Raw genomic sequence first — 21079 nt, 5'->3', positions numbered from 1 at the left:
GTTGAGTGTGAGTGATGCGAGCGTGCCAAGACCGTGTGTGGTCCAAACAGATTAGGAAGTCGTGGTACCCTGATCTTACTTCTTCGTTCAAGCGATTGCTCCACAACGTTTTGAGAAAGGCCGTGAAAGTTGGTTCGGATTTGCCTTACTCGTGAAGGACTTAATATTTAGTGAATAACAAAATAAAACAAGAAACAAACAAAACCACTTATATTACCGTGAATAAAGTAAAAGAGTACATGAAAAGTAAAGAAAAGAAAAGATAGAGACTTAGTAATATCAAAATTACAAGTCTTTCATGAAAATGTTGAAAAATAATAAAGTGTTGAGAAGCAAAAATACTGGTATTGAATGATGAGGCAAGAGCCTTGGGCCTACCCTATTTTCCCCTATTTATAGCAGTAAAGATCCTGAAAAACGGTAGATAAGGCCCTGAAAGTGCTCTACGTGTCCTCTGCAAAACTGTGACATAACTTATTCTAAAAAGCTAAAAATATGTACCACTATTGATATTAGCGGTAACTCCCCTGACTGATGCCACATGACCCTTTGAATCGGTCAAAAAGTGACATAACTTGTATTTTTCAAGGCCTTTTCCCACTTTCAAGCATGCACGAGCCATTTCTGCTATAAACATGACTCGCTCACGCTCGATGTAGCAATAACTTCCAAGTAACCGTCATAGTGGAGGACTATTCCCTGAATATGCCCTGATAAGCTGTCAACTGTCCCTTGAATTTAGGCCCTGAGAATGCGACACGTGTCCCATGTCTCTAAACTACTTCCTTTGAACTCAAATTGATTGTAGACGTCGATTAAAAACTGAAATTCCCTGATAGGTTGCCATGTGGCCCTTGGAATAGGTAAAAAACTAGCAAAACTTCAATTTTTCAGGGACTATTTCCTGATTTAGCTCATTCCACTGACCAGTGACCATATTTAACTGAAACGTGCTTCATTAAGTGTCACATGGCATTCATGACTGATCCTCACGTATTTAACCTTTTTAATGCTTAAAATCTGGGGAAATGAACGAATATTCCCTGAGAATTTGCTTGTGAATGCAATTAGACCCTGAAAAATCTCAACTATCCTGAAAAGTTGGAGTTTGTTGCTGAATATTAGGGTAGGGAAAATCTAGCGTACTCTTGTCATTTTGGGATTGGTTCTTCAACCGTTGATCCTTTCGCACTTGGACTTGATCGACTTTGACTTTCTCGTTGACCAACCAAGCGGGCCCACTTGATTTTGACTCTTTGTTGACCATGAGTTTGGGCTACTTGCCATGTGGCACTCAATCATTGGCTTTTTCCAAAAGTGTCAAAAATGGGTGTTAACAAGTAGTACCCAAAAAGAAAAAAGGGAAGAAAAGGAAAAAAGAAAAAAAAAAACACTACTAGAGAAATATATATACCACTGTGACGACCCTACGACCTAATGGTTGGTAGTATATAAGAGCATCTCCAATGGGAGATGTCAAATCCTACGTGGACATGTTAACGGTAAAATTTGACACCAAAATTCAATCCAATCCAACAGCGTTCTTTGATGCCAATTCCTACGTGGATTTGAAGGCAAGTCTTCTCATGTCAACTTTGACAACCTCCCTCCTCCATGCCAAATTTCAAAAAATGACCATTTGTATTTTGACATAAGGGTTGGAGTGACATAATTTGATGTCAAATAAATAGAATTTGACATAAGGGTTGGAGAGGATGTTTTGATGTCAAATTGGAGATGTCAAAATGCCACATCAGCCTTCAAAAAAAAATTGACATCCCCAATTTGATGTCAAGGGTTGGAGATGCTCTAACATCACCAGTGTTACAATCATCACTAACTAATTTTCATCCTTATCAAATTCTAGTGGGATTACTTTCTTCTTCTTTTTTAATCCTTTTTGGTTTTGGATGTTTTAGGAGATACTAGAATCTGGGCCATCTCACTCTCGAGCTTTTGTATTTTATGAGGTGGCTAAAATTTTTGAAATTCAGAACACTACAAATGATTGCCATGGTGCACAAATTGTAGACATCTCCTTGAATTTGTAGTTAATGAATTGCACAATGATAGGGCTGGTAAATGAGTCCACGAGTCGCGCACATGATTACAAGTTTGATTTGTAAGCTTAATGAGTTTTAAACATAAGTTTAGATTTTAATATTTGTTTGTCAGGCTTGCCGTAAATGACCTTATCAACCCGAGTAATACATCGTCTTGCATGGTTTGAATTCTTAATGAGATTCAAAAATAACTACACCAAGCTAGTTTAGTTTATTATGTTGCAAAGCAATATAGAATAAGCTTTGAGTGACTTGGTTCGTTTATCAACCTGATACAAGTGTTAAATGCTCTGATACCATGTTAAAAATCAAAATTGTTAAGAACCTAACTTTCATTCGTATATTGAATAATAGAATTAACATGCCTTAATTTATTCTAGTTACAAAACTTAGTGGAAAACTAAACGAACTAAAAAAAACATTGATCAGAAAACGTAGACTGACTACAAAATATGAATGATATTCTAGTCTAAACAAGAAATGTATTTAAAAAATCACCAACTATGGTAACATTATATTACTGATACTATACTAATTAACATCTCTCACGCTTAAGTTGTGACACCCCAAGGTCCCAAAAAGTCCCACATCGGGGAGTTGGGAAAAAGAAAAGGAATATATAATGAATTTCAACCAGCTGCAATAAGCAAAAGTAAATAATCAAAATATGTCACGTTAGATTCTGATTATCCATTTAGAGGTTGCTAAAGTTAGCAATGTTAAATCCCATACTGGTTATTTTTTGCTCATAATCAAAACCAATGGGCCCATTGGTTCCTTCCCTAGTTTCCTCCAAAGTTTTCCCCTTCATTTCACGTTTTTTTTTTTTGAAAAACTAGTTTTTGAAAAAATAGTTTATGTTTTTTTTTTGAAACAGCAAAACTATTATTAATGAGAAACTCGATGATAGGTACATCAAGGAAAGGGAGGGGGAGAAAGAGAAGGGGATAGAAGGGGGAAAAACAGTTTTTGGAAGGGAAAAAAAACAGTTTAAGTTAAAAACAGTTCTATAAAAAAATAGGTTATGAAAAAAAAATTGTGTAAAAAAAAAAAACAGTTTTTTTAAAAAGTTTCTGAAAAAAATAGTTTCTTGAAATTATTCTTTGAAAACATTGTTGAGAGTGAGAGAAAGAGAGAGAATTTTTGTGTAATAATGAGTTTACTTGATTGAGAAAATATGGGAATCAATAAATTTGGTTATTGGCAAAAGGTTGCTAATTTTAATTATTTGAAGGCCAAAATTTGATGAGTTGCTAAGAGGTTGCTAAGTTTGGTTATTCTAATGTGAGCACTTTTTTGAACAAACATTGTTAACTTTAACAATCTTTTGATTTTGCTTATTCCACTGTGGATGCTCTTAGCTTTCTAGTTTAATGTAATTTTGATTTTTTTTTTTATTCTCCTACCGCTTATAGTCGGAAAAAAAAAAAAAAAAAAAAAGGTAGGTGAACTACAAATATATGCTTGACAACAAAACCTATGGTAATAGAAAATATTAGTAATAACCTAGTCTTGACTGGAAACATAATATGGAACAAATACACCTTTTTTCTCAAGGAACGGGGGCCTTGCTTTGCCCAGGGTGTGTTATGTGCCTTCGATTCAGGTCTCATCTCGTGCTCGAAAACGTAATCTCAATTGCTCATTGTTTAGAGCTATACAGAACAACTACATAAAAATCAAGTTAATCGGGCATCAATAACATACTCATCGAATCATATATTCTTGCCGTGTATTTTTGAATGCACAATCGCATCCGCTTGATTTGATTTTTTACCGAGTTATTACAGACTTCAAGGTTTAAAAAAAAAATTTGATTTGGATCCTATTTTCAAGTTCGGGACGAGACCTGAATCGAAGGCATCACAGGGTCTTGTTTCCTTTTGCGCACGATAGGAGAGAAAAAGTCATCTCTTAATGATGTACATTCATATCATTGATGGAACCGGGGTGCACTGCAGGGTCTCCAAATCCATCATTGATCGGATTAGGCTTTTTCACTCCTCCGTCGTAAGCATGGGATATACTTGTATCACAACTTTATGGTTTTATTGTTGACTTCTTTGTCGGTGTGATTTTCTTGGTTATAATACAATTGTTGCTAGACTTTGACTGCTGATTTGGACAGTCAAATAATTCAGGCTTGAACACTCCACCCAAAAAGGAAGAAAAAATTGCAGAAAAAACAAAAGCAGTTTCAGTCTTAATTCAGCGTGAACACTCACTCTAACGGTTGAGGGAAAATGGGGCATAAATGCCCCAAATCTGAACTGAGGCATCATAGCCGAATCCTGCGGTGACACTAAATTGGTTAGGGTTTATTCTAACCATGATTGAAGAACCAAAAACCAAACTAATACTACATGAGCATATTTCCAGAAATCATTATCAAACTACCGAACCACTAAACCAAATAGAACGGTTTGGTTCAGATCAGATAGGTTTACTGATTGCTTCTATTTTCTTAAGCACACCTAGTCATATTTATAAGGACCCATCGTACCAACAACAGTGTTAACATTTACAAACAACGGTCATTTCAGATCGCAATTACCAACGAACATCACATTGACAAGAAACCATAACATTCTCTTATTCATTGCGGAAACAACATTTTTATCCGGGAAGTCGATATGAGATGCAAATTCTGGAATCCTCATCGGTACGTTGTTTGGTGTTGCAAACAATGGCATTCCATAATGTTAGCTCAAGAGTATAATTACGGATAATTGAAATGTTGAAAATTAGTATGGGACTTAGCAAGAATGTTGCCATTCATAAGAATCTAGGTTTTTACAGTCATAGAACTGTTGTCATAATTTTGCTTTATATTGTTTTTCCTCATTTTTCCCCCCCTTCTATCCACCTCGGTGCATTCCCGGCACCCATCTTCTCCCCTTTCAGTCCCAGATAGAAAGGCTGCCTCTTGACCATGTAATTGGAGAAGGCCGCCAGTACGCAACAAGAAAGCTCATTCAATGCGTGAATAGGCTATGCTTCAAGAAAGACCGGTTCAAACACGAATCAGTTGATTTCATTGAAAGCACCCGGATGAAACTTCTTGCGTAGTGCTTCCGCGGCTGCTTCTATTCTTGCTTCATCCTATGGCAAATTATTTGAAGGTTATTATCGATAAAAAAACAACTTACCATTAAGGTTATAGTCTTTCAAAATAAATGACATCCTCATACAAGAATTCTCGCGTACCTTGCCTCGAAAACTGATAACAAGAGAACCATATCTGGATTCACGATAACATCCTAGATGTTTCAAAGAAAATTAGACAATTGGATGACAAAGAAATAAGATATTATTGCTCCTGCATTACCAGATAATACTAAAGACACTCACCTATGGACAGATCCGGAAAGTCGAGACCAAGTTTTGATAGAGGTTGAGCTGTTTCTACCTGTGTTGCATAGAACAAAAAGAATGAATGGGTGGTGCCACAAGCAAAAGAGATTGCACAATTGTTTGAATTGAGAAAAACTTGGCGAGAAATTTTTTAACATTTCCAAAGTATGCCATATTGGCCACAAACAACAGATAAAGCACAATAGTTAAAATAAGAGTTACAATTCAAGAAATTTTAGTGACAAAATCGCAACATTTCAGCCAAGCAAAAAAACAAAAAGAAAAATAAGTTGCAACATTTCCATTTGAGGCCATACTGACCACTCATACATTACGTTCATGTCCTCACAAACAGCATGCTCTCATTTCACCTTCCACCCTTGCGACCTCTTCCCATGGTGCATTCATTTTCTCTCAATAACAAGTGAACTAACACTCATTGATCTTAATACTCTGATTCCAGCTACACTAAGGGCCTGTTTGGAACTTAGAGAAAAGAAAAGAAAGGAAAGGAAAGGAAAGTGGGGAGGAAAATTCGTCTTTGTTTTGTTATTTTCCTTTTTGTTTCCTCTCAAACCAAACAAGGGAAAATTATTTTCCCTTCTTTTCCGTTCTTTTCCAAAGGATCCAAACAAAGCCTAAACGTCTAAGAAATTCTGTTATAACCCATATGTACTATTCATCACCGCAGTAATGATACCTTTCGTTGTTGCTTCTTTTTCTAGAAATACAGTTACAAGAAGATGAAGAAATCTTTGCAAACTGAAACAGCTTACATTATGTTGTCTATGCCTGTATTCGTTCTATCAAGTACCCTAAGTGACATCTTGATTCCAAAGTTCAATCCCAGCAAACATCTAACCAGAGTAGCACCTTACTTTCTTGGATGTCACCTGCCCAGATTCCAGATTCTAATAGTACCTATCCTAGTTTCAGAAATCTCCTTACAGCTCACATCCAGGCTTAAAGATTTGTTGGGAGTCTGATCCGCCTGAGGTTTTCCCATGTGCACGTAGGCCCAATCCGTTGGGGAGTATCCATGGAATGCACACCACATCACTCGGACCCAATATACATTGAATGTCCCATATCCACTTAAAAGACCATGCCTTGTAAGTGGTGAGCCACCCAATTGTGTATTAAGGTCCAACCATTTTTCTATTTATCCAATGTGGAACTTAATCCTTCACACATGTTCCCTCGATTATTAGAAATGGCAACAAGCAATCACATCAACACAACAAAGCCCCTCGATTATTCCCTTTTTGAAGGCAGTATATCTAGGCCCCATGTTGTAGACAATATTTACTTGAGGTCATAGGATTTAGCTAAACCACTAAGAAATTATTGCTCTGATAAGCCTAGAGCAAGAAAAAAAAATCCTGGAAAAAGTTCCCAACAATAAGAAGTCAAGAAATTGAAAGTCGACACATACATCTGATAGAGTCGTTCTCAAGTGCTTTGACACAAATGCTCCCACCAATGCTAGAAAGCCACTAGATCTTGTTAGTTCAATCAGACAATCCCACTCCCTGTCCAGCTCGATAATGTTTGTTGCACTTAGAATTATTACATTTTGACATTTAATCTACAAAACAACAACAATAGATGTTGGTTAATTCCACCATTCATGGAATAAATCAAACGTATATGGACATACATGATTTTGTCAAGGACAAAAACTAAAACACGAATTACGGCATTCATTGACTCACAACCTGAATATATGCTGCAGCAAACAGGCTAAAATTACGGCACCCACAGCAAATGTGATGAAGATAGATATAGCTTTCAGCTAATACGATCCATTTTTATGCCTAACCACTACATGCCTGACCACTGCACTCAGCTCAGCAACTCTTGGCTATGTGTGGTCCTACACGGATGCATCGCCTAGCATGCTTCATTATGAGTTTTAACCAAATAACATCTTTGCTTTCAATAAAATAATACATCCAACTTTAAGAAAATAGTTCTGGCACATAAACAGAAAAGAAAACAAATCCAATAAATGAATCCAACGGTGTAGAATATAATCCAAATCAGATCTTTAACTAAATGTTCTAGGGCTTCTTAATTGTGGAAGGTGATTTCTTTTGTGTAACTAAAGGTAGTTTCAAGTGCTTAAGGGATTCAAAAAGGTTTGAGCATAGTCGAATCTCCACAAGGAGATATTTACAAAGGCTCTGATACCATATATACGTCACAAATTGTCCCAACAAATTTAAATTGTTATAAGGAAATAAGCCCCACTGTAAATCTAGCCGCCCTAAATAGTAGGATCTGTCCTCTGATAGTAATAAATGGAAAGATAATCTTCAACCAAAGTTCATACGGCACTTGAGGATTAAAGAAGCGGGTGATCTGTGAAGCAACACGTGGAGCTGCAGTGAGAAAAGGTTGACCACGCAAACTAAAATTCTTGACAATGAAAGTACTCACGATAAGACATTTTATGCAAGAACAAATGCCCTATATCATATAGGCACAGCTTGAATATAGACAATACTCATTTCTTAAACTGATTTTGAATCTCATAATTGGTAGCTGAAGGCTCTGTTTGGTTTTGAGGAAAAGGAAAATCATTATGAAGGAAAATGTCAAGAAAGTGCAGCGGAAAATTCACTAAGCTCAATAATTGATTTTGAGATTTTCTTCCGCCTTTCCCTACAAACCAAACAATGAAAGAGAAAATTTGTTTATTTTCCCTTCTTTTCCATTTGTTCCAAACAGGCTGTAACATTTTGAAGTCACAGTCCTTAAAGAATACTCCAAAACGCTACTTAAAGAAACTGAAATAAAGGGGGATGTTTCCGATGGGTGAAAGAAGAATTTGCAGAAATTATTACAAGAGACCTGTCCAGAGAACCAATACTTCCTCTTTTATAATACCAAAACCTCATACTCCCTCCGTCCCACTTTAAATGTCCCCTACGGGAATCCGTGCATTTTCAAACTCCAAAAAAATTTTAAACCAAATTATAGTACTCATTGAATACTTCAATTTGGTGTAAAAAATAAAATATAGAAATATATTTTTTGGGGGGTTTGAAAATGCATGGATTCCCGTGGTGGACATTTAAAGTGGGACGGAAGGAGTAATTATCAAGAATTAAGAATGTGTAATTTACTAAGCATCATTAAAATCAAGAACGACCAATTGAAGTTGCAGCAAATTGTTACCAATAAATTTACTGCTGGCTGATGCTTAATCTAAGTACTAATAACCACACACAGACACACACAAAAACACATAGCACACTTTAGAAAGTGGAAAACAAGACTCTAACATGTCAGTTCCCAAAACATACCAAAGGCACAGGAAGTTTTTCGTGATGCAATAGTTCAGTGATACCCTCAGGCAACTGAGCCATCTGAAAGAAAAGAAAAAGACTAGTTAGAAATAGGCCTCTATCCGCCGCAAGACCACCATGAACTGAATAGTTGTCTCTATCCAACACAATGTTTCAGCAGTTACTAGCGCATCTAAAATACTATCTGTTTTAAATAATGTATGCCTTGTACAAATCTACATGCAAGTAAATCTAGTTCGCTTCTGCAGCTAAATGGCAGATCAAATGATCGATCAACTTCGAGTCCAAGTCACAGTGATCACATACCAAAACTGGACCTTAAATATACAATGATTAAAAACCTAGGAGCCATTGACTTATAATTGTCAGATTCACTTTCATGGAAAAGGTATCCCACAAATTAAGAGTTCAATTAAATCTTATTCAGTGGAAAGATGGATATTCCCTTATCATTATTGGACAATTATTGCGAAAACTGACGGGATATATTGACTTTCAAAAACAGATGTTGATATATTACCTCATTCCGATCCCCAGTACATTTGTCACTGATAAGATGTCTAAGATATTCTTCAAATTCTTCATCAGGAGCCTGTATTAGAAAATTAAAGATATTAGCATACAGTAGTGTCTTGGTGGTGCTATAAATCTGCAAACTCAAACGTACAGATTTCCCCTCTTTAAATCGCTTACTACTAGTCAGCATAACAATAGAAGTGAGGGACAAGTTCGAAATTTGTTCATTTACTGGTACATTGACAAGATGTGATCAGGTTTGCATGTTGAAACATGGACACTTTCATTGAAAATCAATAATCACTCTCTATGCAACTAAAATCCAACTTATCAATCTTAAACAACGGTCTCCTCTATACACACACATGCTTACAACAACAACACACACACACACACACACACACACGACTCACCACGCGAACCCCAAACGCTTTTGCAACGCCTGCAACAGTAACATCAGAGTGCAATGGGCCAACACCTCCATATATGAAAACCTGCAATGACCAGCTCAATTTTGGTCCACAGAAAGAATCCAGTGTTAGACATCCAGAAACCAAGAACTTAATTCATGCAGACAATACTTGTCAAGTGTTCTTTTCTTTCTTTAATTTCCGTTTTGGTTTATAAAGACGAAGAAATCTAAAACAAACTGCATTTACCATATCATTTTCAGACTTCCGCCGTTCAACTTCTTCAGCAACAGAATCTACCTGGATTCGGTAAGACCATCATAAGGAATGAACTTATAAAAGAAGTCAATAAATGGGAATGTGATAGAATCTAAGGTCATCATTCAAGAAAATAAAATGCTCACTATCATTAGCAGGAATATATTGTTACAGTTTGCTAAACAATAGCAGAAGTTGGAACATTTCTCTTAATGAACTGCTAATGTCAAGATGTGTTCAGCCAATGTTTTCTAATGGCATATGGGCCAATGCTGATTCACTACTTGATTGGTAGAACCAAGCCGGAGGAAGCAAGTAGAACACCCAGCCTCTTCAGGCAATTATTATTTATTCTTCTCTAGGCTCTCAGGTACGAAAGCATCTCGAACTCTATAGTGGAAAAATATCTAATGCGCATTGCATTTAGGGCAAGACCTACAACAATAGCAAGAGCAGAACCCATCTAGTCCCCAATCATTGGAGGCATGAGCAGCGGAGGATTGGAGACAAATCTAACATTTGCAATATATGCACAAAGTGGCTGCTCTCAGACATTGAGACAGTGGCCTCCCTCTACCTCCAAGAACCGTAAGAGTTAAAACGGACATTTTGCTGTGGAACCATGCATTAACTTGCAAAGAGAAGTGAGGGTGCCCTTCATATTACTTTGGTGCCCAGGAGATGTGGGACTTCGCGTGCTCACTCAGTTACTTGACAGCACCTGCCGCTAGAGGTGTCGAACGGGCCGGGTCAGCACGGCACGAACACTAAGGTGGGCCAGGCTAGGCAATTGTTTTGAAGCCCACAACACGGGCACGTTAGGCACGGGGCACGGCATGAAGGTATGGGCACATATAAGGGCACAACACAATCAAGATTTTTTTTTTCCATAAAAAATACTAGTAAGAAACATCCAAAAAATAATAATTTTATGCCAATTGGGAATTGTATTTTGTTTATTTTACGAAATGCAAAGGATTAATAGTTAAGTAGGTGCCAACCTAGTTGAGATGTATTCGAACTATAGTGATGCATTTCTTATTTATAATTTCATTCACTGTATTACAAAGTTTAATTATCAATTAAATATTTTATATTATATATATACACACACACACATACACATGGTATGTCCCCCGCCATGTCCGTAGCCCCTTTTTTTAGAATTCCCGTGTCCGTGTCCGTGTTTTTGCAACATAGGTGCACAAACATTGGAATCGGTAAGGCATGACACGGCACGGCACGGATTGTGGTGGGCCGTGGACCAAGCTGGGCCGAGGATATTCTAAAACAACACGCCATGATTATTAAATGGGCCCACATAGCATGACACGAAGCACGCTATGCATGGGTAAAAATGGGCTGGGCCAGCAAGGCATGGCCCATTCGACACCTCTACCTGCCGCATGCAGGCGAGAGACACGCACCTTACCCATCTCTGGTACCTAGCTCTGATACCATGTTAACTTGCAAATAGAAGGTAACATCTATATTGCATAATGTGGAAAAGATTGATACAATGAGTACAAGCTAAACTAGAGTAAATAGAAAAAGGCTAGAAAACCCTAATGAACATTATGACCAAAACTACCCTCATAAATAATATAAAATAACAGACGCGCAAAACACTAAATATATATTCACACCATGCCCCCAAATCAAAGCCGAAAGGCATTAGAGAGGGCAGGCCTAAAGACCCAAATCAATTTCTGTGCACGTTACCATGCATTTATGGCAAGACCTCTCCAAGGAAAATCAACATATGGTCAAAACGGTTCTACGATTGTTGATGCTTATTTTTCATAGCTGCGGAATAGTGGACCAATATTAATCATAAAACTCTTCAACCACCCCTGCACAGTGATAGGGCAAACTTTAGCAAAGTTTAGGCAGGGAGACAAGCAAGAAGACTTTGCCAAGAAGATTTGGACCATCCACGTCATCTCCAGTACGACTACAGGTCACAGTATCCCCTGCCAGCATCGTGATATGACACTTGGGCCAATAACAGGCCACTTGAACTACCACTCTTTCCAGAGAGAAGTCAATTTAACTGGCACTCATACATCTAGTTAACTAATCTGAAGAAGATGAGCCAGAGAAAGAAGATAATTTTACTTGGCTCAGAGAAACTAAATCATAACTTTAAAAAGGGCACATAAAATGATGAGCTCTCTTAGGAACTTGAAGATCGATTGAGAGGTACTTGAGGAGGAAGCAATTTACCAATGTGCATAACACCAAGCTAAAAGTAGTAATTATGTATGTGGGTCCAATAAAGGACAATAGCAGGTCAGCATAAGCCATCAAATGTAGATATACTGCATGCCAGGACAAAAGGAATGGGATATACTATTAAGTGCTCATGCTTACGTCAAAGTTATAATGCCACAAATTACTAAGACATCTATATCAAAAATTGTCTCAAAATGACTTACATCATTTCGGACCACAGCAATTTGTGATACTGTCCAACCTATAGAACAGAGCTTTCTACACAAGGATGGTCCCAATTGGTCTGCAATGCTGCCAAACCTGAGCTATGGAACCAATAGGAAAACATCAGATACTACAGTAACAACGAAGGCGGGATTGATACATGAACACATGAGTCACAGTAACTGAAGGTATTCATTGAAGTTTGAAATTGAAGTTAATGAACTCTAAAAAACTAGGCATATTTATGATCCTCTGACATGATGAAAAATATTTGACTACATCTGGCACCCTCATGTCAATGTTCAACTTCAACAGGACATAGAATAGTCAAGATAACATGCCAAACACTTCTATACGTCTGAAAACCTACGTCCATGGCTATGTCATTGTCAAATTTGTGAACAGCACTAAATTGTAGACCGAAAGACAACCATCAAAGCCTTGAAAACACGTTTAAGAGCTAATACTCATTGATGTCAAAGAAAATTGAGAAGTGAATGCTAGGTTATAAAAAAGATGAATTACGCCAAAAATATAACCGTGTTTGGAAAACCCCAAAACAGCAACCCTACAATCCATGGCTGTCATTGTCAAATGTGCGAACAGCACAAAGTTGTATAGCGAAAAAAGAACAGCACCGAAGCCAAAAAAGAACAAGTTAAAAGAGCTAATACTCATTTTTTTCAAATGGCATTCAGAAGGAAGTGAATCTTCAGTCATAAAAATGATGAAATACTTTCAAATATAACCAAGTTTGGAAAACTCCAAAACAGCAAGTGTAGTAATATTAACCAAGTACCTAAACGGATAGAGAGACCAATAAGGAACAGATTACAATAGTCAGAAATGTGAAACATTACAAGTGTTCAAAACCGGACCCAAAACCCCCAATGATTCAATGATGGAATTTATGGATCACATAAACATAGGATTAGACAAAAGCACAGCATCTCCAATGCTATTCACGATAGCAGAAGAAGTGGCTTAGAAAATGTAAACCAACACGAAGACCGATTCTGTTACAACAGTAGGACAAAAGGAAGGGATATCTCCGCTACAGAATCTCATGCCTACATGCGGAAAAACAATAAAGAACAGTAGACAATACAACAAGTGATTCGACTAGGTAACCTAGCATGTAAACTACTAATAAACAGTGCAATAATAAGGATCTTACAGAATCTCGTCTCCCACAGCAATGACCAAGGCTTTGAGCATGCCATTTTTGTGCAAATCAACACTTTTCAAGCCATTGCTAACGGAAGAAAAACATCCAGAAACAGGAGGCGAACACTTTTTTGCTCTTCCTGCCCTTTCTAGTCTTCCGTCTGGAAGCAGATATGCAGGTCTAAATTTTTCTTTGCTATTATCCGAGTTGTTGACGCCCAATAATGCATTTGGAACTGTGTCGTGAATGCTCCCAATTGAAGTATATCTGTGAACACAAAGAAAATAAGAAAAAAAAACAATAACTTTAATATGAAGCAGAAAGTAGATCACAGTTTGACTTCAAGAAGGAAATGCAAACATCGCAGATCAAACAAGCACAACTTAAAAGGATTCAAGCATAAAAAGACAAAAGACTACAATCCTGTAGAAGATGTTTCCAAGCTATCCAAATGAATGATTACCCTTGATCATACAGACTGCAGTATCGGACCTTGCAAGTTAAGAGAAATGCCCATACGTCTCTGTAACATTAGCAGAAAAAAGTTACTCCATGATGAGGATAAAAACAAAGTGGACCAAATAACATCTCCAAACTCCAGAACCAGTGCATGAATGCATACATGGACAACAACAATTCACTAAAAAGGATTATAAAGGTCCCTAACAACACTGAAATGCCTGCTACAACATTCATAGATTGAAGCAATTATGGTACCAAATTAACAGCAGTTCCAGTTTCTTTCTTCTTTTTTTTGGTATTGAGAAACACAGCAGTTCCAGTTCAACAACTACAAATAGGTGCCCATAAAGGCAAAGCCCAAGGAGTAACCAAAACAGATAATGAAAAGCTGGGAGAAACGTTATTCACTGCCTAACACAAGTATAAAATACTAAATGATTATGCAGGAAAAGATATATTCTACAAAGAAAGGGGGGGAAAGCAAGAATCCAGCAGAAAAGGAGAAAAGAGCAAACTTTCCCAAAAGCCTCTGAATTCCTAGCTCTGATGCATCCAACTCAAAACCGTTTACCTATGAGTGGAGAGACCACCCAAACTCATATATTAGCACACTTGATGTGATAATTTCCCAAGCTTACTACAGAAATGCTCGTACTTGGCATGAAGGTTTTCTCAATTGCTTTTAAAAGCTTGGCATTGTTATTAATTCACCAATTTCAGCACTCAATATCCACATACAACGGTTTTGAGACACTGAACATCATACAGTACTGTTTTTACTATTTTAAGTGTAAAGGAAAATTGCTCAGATTACTGACGTTACCATAATTGGACAACTGGACTTCCCAAGGAAAATAAGTAAATGGGTAACTCTACTCCCAAAAGAGTCCAAACCGTTTGCTGCCAAAAGAAGAAGAAGAAGAAGAAACTGGACTTCCTAAGGAAAATGAGTAAATGGGTAACTCTACTCCCAAAAGAGTCCAAATTGTTTGCTGCCAAAGGAGAAGGAGAAGGAGAAGGAGAAGCAGAAGGAGGAGAAGGAGAAGAATCAAATGATCTTTGTGCATTTATCGATAAGGCAGTCAACCTTATAGTACATGAAAATACCTGTATGACCAATCTAAGATTGGATTCACTCTCATGAAAGGTGGCCATCCAGGCGAACTAGGAGAGAATTGTTCTTGACCCACCTGCAAGATAATTGAGAGATCTAAACAGTGCAATCTTGCTTTCAAGCCTTTAAAGGAACTCTTCAAAATTTTGCAAGAATTTAGTAAGTAGAGAGAAACCACATGTATACCGCAGTAGGATCGCCAATGCGAACACCTAGAAAAATAGCTCTTATAGGTTTAGCCTTTAGGAGAGCCTCCAACCCAGACTTGAAATCTTGGCGAAGGATATCCAGTTGCAAACCATAACTGCTCAATGAGAAATGGGTTTCATCAGTACACCTAAATGCTTCAAAATTGAACATACCTAGAACACAAATAGTTCTCATGATTGCGTAATAAAACAGGACACGAGGGGGAAACAAACAAAATCAAAATAAATCAAAAAGGGCAAAGAGATATACAAAAAAGAAAATAGCCTCTCTTACGTTGAGGCTGTTTCATATGTGAATGAGTTAATTTCAGGAAAAGCAGAAGAGCTCTCAAAATATATTGTCCGTATAGGAAATTTGAATTCGCGATCACTGAGATCCCCATTGCACTGTGTTTGTTCAGCTTGATGCAAAAAATAACCAGCTCGGAGCAGATGTAACAAAACCTACACACAGATGAAAAGATGCTGAAAAAAGAATAAATAACTAAACAAAATTTTGAGAGGCTACTCAAGAAGAAAAGGTATGAGAGCATACAGTTGAATCCTTTCCTCCATTGAAGCTAAAGGCGACCTCTTCAATACTGTTAAAGAAAACAATTTCAGTAATCCCCTTACATGGCCACACTTGGATAAGAACAAAGAAAACTATCATCATGGGACAAAACTCAAATATTTAGAAAGTTCAGAAAAACAATATAATGTGTTTGTTCTCCTCAAGATTCTGACCACAGAAGATAATGAGTTCAATCGAAAACCTGTCTGCTGCCAATATGACATCGATATTCAATACATGCTCCACAACTTATGAAACCAGTACTCCTTAGACGTCCATATCTTTCTTGATTGAAGTAGGCAAACAGGAGAATGTCACAACGGCAAACCAAACAAACTAATACCAAGTGTAAGATGTGCCATGATTGTAAGATTCCAGAATAACAAGTGCATACTTAGACTGAAATATTGACAATCGTTCTTTAATCAACTCGTCACTTATTCACTTGTTCTATCATTTTAAGTAGATAGAAAATGATACATCAAATATCTTCAAGTTTATATCTAGTCCCGAAAATAACTGATCCTTTACCAAACCAAACTAAGCCCTTCTATCCCAATCTATTGGGGTCTGCAACTTGAAACCTTTTTTTCACTATTCTGCTCTGCCAAGAGCTGTGTTCAGTTAACCTTCCTAAGTTGATATCATTTTTAACACAGCAACCCATGTCAATTTCAGTCTTCCCTGCCTAGCCTTTCCACAATCAGTAATCTTCTTGCTTTCATTAAAAAAGCAGGCATCCAATCTGCATGGTCACCAATGGCAGCTCACTAACCAATTGGGATGAACCAATTTCAAACACCATGACCTATCGTTAAATGATATACCTAATTATAAACCACAATCCGTTACAACAAGAGGAAGGCATTACTATACAACAGCACCAGTGAAATGCTAGGTGGGGAGGAGCCACAAACTACATACCTAAAACCGACCTTATTAACAGGAAGTGGCAGCTCTTAAGCTCAAGCAATCTTATTCTCAATCGCAATCAGATTTCCCACTATCATGCTAAGAAGAGCTAGGATTCCAGACAAATATGACATTGTTCATTGAGACCTTAAAGGGAATATCCAAAATTCGAGCGGCTAAAGCTGAAGCAGCTACTTTCGAAGCCATTTCATGAAGGCATTCTGCTTGCATTAAAATAGCCTCGAGTCCGCTTGGGCATTCTGTTAGATGGTATCAGCCATGCTAGCTACCATCTAATTACAAACTACATACCAATCAATGAAGTTTTTTCCTTTGGGACCAATGAGTTAAGTTCTTATTCTCCTAAACAGATGGGTGAGGGCCAACAGACAAATAAAAAATAGGGAACAAAAAAAGGCCAAAATCACTCTCCAAAACCATCCAGAAAATGTACTTCATTAGATGTTGGTGATTGGTTTGTGAAATTCTAGTCCTTGCATAGCCAAAACAGCAAATGTAAAAGCACTTCGGAAGGCTAAGATTGTCATAAACAAAGAAAAGAACGTCAATTTGTGCAGATATAACGATGACAGGATCAGTAAAAAATTGGCATATGCATTGCCTTTTCATCCCCACCCTTACAGGGAAAACAAAAGGGACGGAAACAAACCGAACTATGATACGTAGAGAAGCATGGATACAGATACGGGACACCAACACAACACAACACGACAAGGATACTCGGACAAGTGATTTTTCCAAAAAACTAGGACACAGACATGTTGGGGAAATGTTAAATATATAAGTAAGGGAATTGATTTTGGCACTCCCCAAATTAAAGGGGAGTGTGGTTATCAATTTGGGGAGTGCCAAAATCACCCCCCTCTAAGTAAATGAAAATTTGTATATATAGATATGCTATACATATAAAATTCATATGTTACATTAGGATATTATTTTTCCAAATTAAAGATTAAAAAAATCCAATGGAAAAAAAATGAGAATAGAAGATTGTGTACGTTATGTGTCCAGTACATCGGAGTGTGTCGAAAACGTGTCCCACTCATAACAAATAACTAAAAATAGTTGTAAACATACTTTCACGTGTCGGGAACATGTCAGAGTGTGTCCGTGTCTACGATATGGATACGAAAGGCCTGGAGACATGTATGTGCTTCTTAATTACACTAATTGTAAGTACCTGCTCTTATACTGAAGTCCATATCTTGAACTTGGCAACCCACAACCCAAGCTTCTATTCCACCAAGTAAAGTCATGAGCAGGTCTGCGAATATACTAATATTTCAAGGGGATTTGCATTTTAATAGGACCATATATTTGGCTTGATTCCCATAAAAGTAATTATCTTCTCTTAATCAAGGGAATTTCAATTTGATGATTTTCCAGAGAAAACTCTAAAACCCTCTTCTTTGTTAAAAGGTATTACATAACACAGTTTTGTTGGCAGCTGATTAATCTAGAGAAAACTAGCCTCTCATGTTCTGCAAATCGTCCTCAATATGCTCTGTCTTCCTCCTTCTTTTCTTGAGGAGAAGTCCTCATATGTGCATTCGACCCTTTCCTCTGAATATTTGTTGTCCATCGCGGGAATTTTAAATACCATACGCAATTCATACTTTTGACATATAAATCTCCTCAAAGGCTCAAAAAGAGAAGAAGAATGCCCACAATAGCCAAAGACACAGCTATTTCTGAGATTTCCCAAATCTATTATCAAACATAGGCAAACCATAGGACAGTACAACATGCCAAAACCACAGGCAAGACATGCAGTCAAAGTATAATGTGGAATGTGGAACTTGGGACATCAGATCAACATAATACATTAAACAGTTACATCCAAATACTTTAAGAATATGCTGAACTAATTCCTGGAGTGATTTTTATTTTCCTGAATAGATTCTTCAATGATAACAGACATTTAAACCCCCTCTCACAACAATAACTTCTGTGCTTTGAACAGAATGGCAAACAAGAGATTCCCATTTTGACCATTGGTAGAGCCAGGAATCGAAGTTGAAAGGGGCCGAACTATGAAACAAATTTGGTAAGATGATTTCTCAAGATTAAATCCAATCATTTGAGTTTATATGGAACGATTTTGATAACTTGAAGAATTAGTCTTGAGTATTATTGTTATCATGTCATTCAACAACACCCAGTACCATTAACACTTCATTCACCCTAATTCATGAAGATTGTTCCTACTTTTAATTATGGTTCAAATATTATTAGTTTACTAATAAATGTCTACCAAAATTATGCGAACTATACTTTTTATAAATTAAAAAAAAGGCAGGTGAGGCCAGGGCCCTCCGGCACACAATAGCTTCGCCACTGATTTTGACAGAACAAATGCATGCTAAAACTGCGAAGACACCAATTTATCACCAGGGCGAAATTGGAAATTCATGGATTGATTTCTTGAAAAATAAGAACCCTTTATGGAAAAATACTCAAGAAATTAACCAACCCTCGAGATTGATCTTCACTATTAAATTTATAAATCTTCAACATCGTAAAGATGTTTTGGGAGGTGAAATTATCTTCATTAATTATTGGTAATTATGAATTAGAAACCACGGAGAATTAAAGGGGACATTTACAAAGGAAGCCAATACACAAGACATGTAGCAGCCAACACCATATATGCTGGGAGCATGTAATGCCTGAAGAGGCAATCAGCTCGTCACAAAGAAGTGTCCGAAGGTACAAAATCTCAGAAACTAGAGTGCCCGATGACAAGATTAGCTCAACACAGAAAGTGTCCAAAGTCAGAAGAACCAGGCCATTGGGGGGCGACAAAGCTCTAATCCAATAAGGACCTTGTCTTCTCCGGCAAGAAAACAAAGTATAGGTAGAACTTTCACGGTCATCAAACGGAAGGGCGTGCGGCTCCAAAATGATCATCAAGGGTCCCCAATTAGGAGTAAGGAATTTGACACAGGCAGCCGCCTGGATTTGCCCAAAGCTACACGCAAAGATCTCAGAAAGATAGTGACGAGGACCATTGACCATAGTTCAGAAAGTTGGTAACCAGCCTCGGTTGGGTTAGGACCCTTGGCCCATAAATAGGAGGAGCAAAGAAGAGGCATTGAACTGTGAGTAATATCCTCTCAATACTCTCTCCCTCTACAACTTCCTCATTAAAGAGTCTTTGTTCTCGTATTGTGCTCGGCTAAGTTAGACTCAACCTAAGGTTCTCATTCAGTTCCTGACTTAACCAACAAAGGACACTCTGGCCGGTTTGTCTGTGACAAGTTCTTTATTTTGCAGGCAGAGATTTAAATCCAAAAAGGAGGGTCATTCAGGGGCACAAAACCTAGCCACCTACAGATGCAATAGAAAAGCAATGCTTTGAAACGCCATTTTAGGGCTCACCTCAAGGCAAGGCATAGCCCAAAGAAGAAACTCCAAAGGCTTATGCCTCAACGCCTTGAGGCTTACGACTCGCCTCATGAGAGTTCAACAGCCTCGCCTAGCGCTTTTGCCTCAAAAAACTTCGATAGAAAGAACCAGAAATATCTAACAAACCCTTAGCCTGGAAGATTTACAGCCCAACACAAAATTAAGACGGATTAAAAACAAAAAAGAGAGTGGAGGGTGAATTCGTAAAATTCCAAGAAGAAAAGCAAATACAACATTTAAACCCCACAAAACCCAAAAGGCAGATGGCCCAATTCGATGAAAATAAAGCATCATTCTATACAATTGCTAATGGAAAACTAGTTAACGAAAGCATCAGATAACATAACCCACCCACCCCCCCCCCCCCCCCCCCCGAAAAAAAAAAAAAAAAAAACCACACAATAAAGCATTCTGTACACTTCATCATGGCATTCCAAACAAATAAATCTTAAAACCTGGAAAACCCAAATGGGTCAAGACCCAATTCATAAAAAAATAAAGCAGAGGTGTACAGTCAACACCTGGAAAATTAATCAGCAGGGGAATAAAAAAAAGGAATAGAACTCACGAGTAGAGAGCGAGAGCTCGTTGAATGACATAGATGGCGTTGTTGTACTTGGTTTTCAACCTTCGGTCGTCGCTTTCTCTGATAGCTTTATCGATCTCCATCCCTTATTACTGTAAAAAAATATGTCTTGCTATCCAAGCGCAAAAGGGGGGATAGAGAGAGATTGCAGGGAAACCAAGGCAAATGGGTTTTCGGTTTTCAAATCACAAATGTTAGAGAAGAGGGGCGCCGGCACAAAAATATAGGAAGATTTTTCCTTTTTTACGTTCTTTCTTTCTTTTCGTAATTTTTTCCCTTTTCTAAAGGTGCT

At 37.6% G+C, this 21079-nt stretch overlaps 1 protein-coding gene and 1 non-coding gene across 5 annotated transcripts; both read right to left on the bottom strand.

Annotated features, from left to right (window-relative positions):
- Positions 1–4631: 4631 nt before the first annotated feature.
- LOC131320990 (uncharacterized) lies at positions 4632–21079 on the bottom strand. 4 transcript variants are annotated; one of them, XM_058351953.1, is made up of 16 exons: positions 20770–21076; positions 15843–15888; positions 15582–15751; positions 15285–15402; positions 15092–15174; positions 13986–14045; positions 13532–13789; positions 12354–12450; positions 9907–9957; positions 9661–9741; positions 9252–9323; positions 8729–8791; positions 6853–7005; positions 5415–5472; positions 5271–5323; positions 4632–5165 (listed from the first exon to the last, which is right to left on the bottom strand). In XM_058351953.1, the coding sequence occupies exons 1-16, from the start codon at positions 20868–20870 to the stop codon at positions 5088–5090; spliced, it is 1542 nt and encodes a 513-aa protein (XP_058207936.1). In that variant the 5' UTR covers positions 20871–21076; the 3' UTR covers positions 4632–5087. The 4 variants fall into 4 exon arrangements, 3 of the variants coding, with proteins under 3 accessions (XP_058207936.1, XP_058207939.1, XP_058207938.1); XR_009198428.1 differs by lacking the exon at positions 4632–5165 and adding an exon at positions 5739–5830 and having other exon boundaries at positions 5270–5323; positions 20770–21078; XM_058351956.1 differs by lacking the exon at positions 6853–7005 and having other exon boundaries at positions 20770–21079.
- LOC131321474 (small nucleolar RNA snoR100) lies at positions 11546–11650 on the bottom strand. Its single transcript, XR_009198519.1, has one exon. It is a non-coding gene; the product is annotated as a small nucleolar RNA snoR100 (small nucleolar RNA).

The sequence above is a fragment of the Rhododendron vialii genome, chromosome 3a (assembly GCF_030253575.1).
Source record: "Rhododendron vialii isolate Sample 1 chromosome 3a, ASM3025357v1".
Lineage (NCBI taxonomy): Eukaryota > Viridiplantae > Streptophyta > Magnoliopsida > Ericales > Ericaceae > Rhododendron > Rhododendron vialii.
This window is presented reverse-complemented; position numbering and strand designations above follow the sequence as displayed.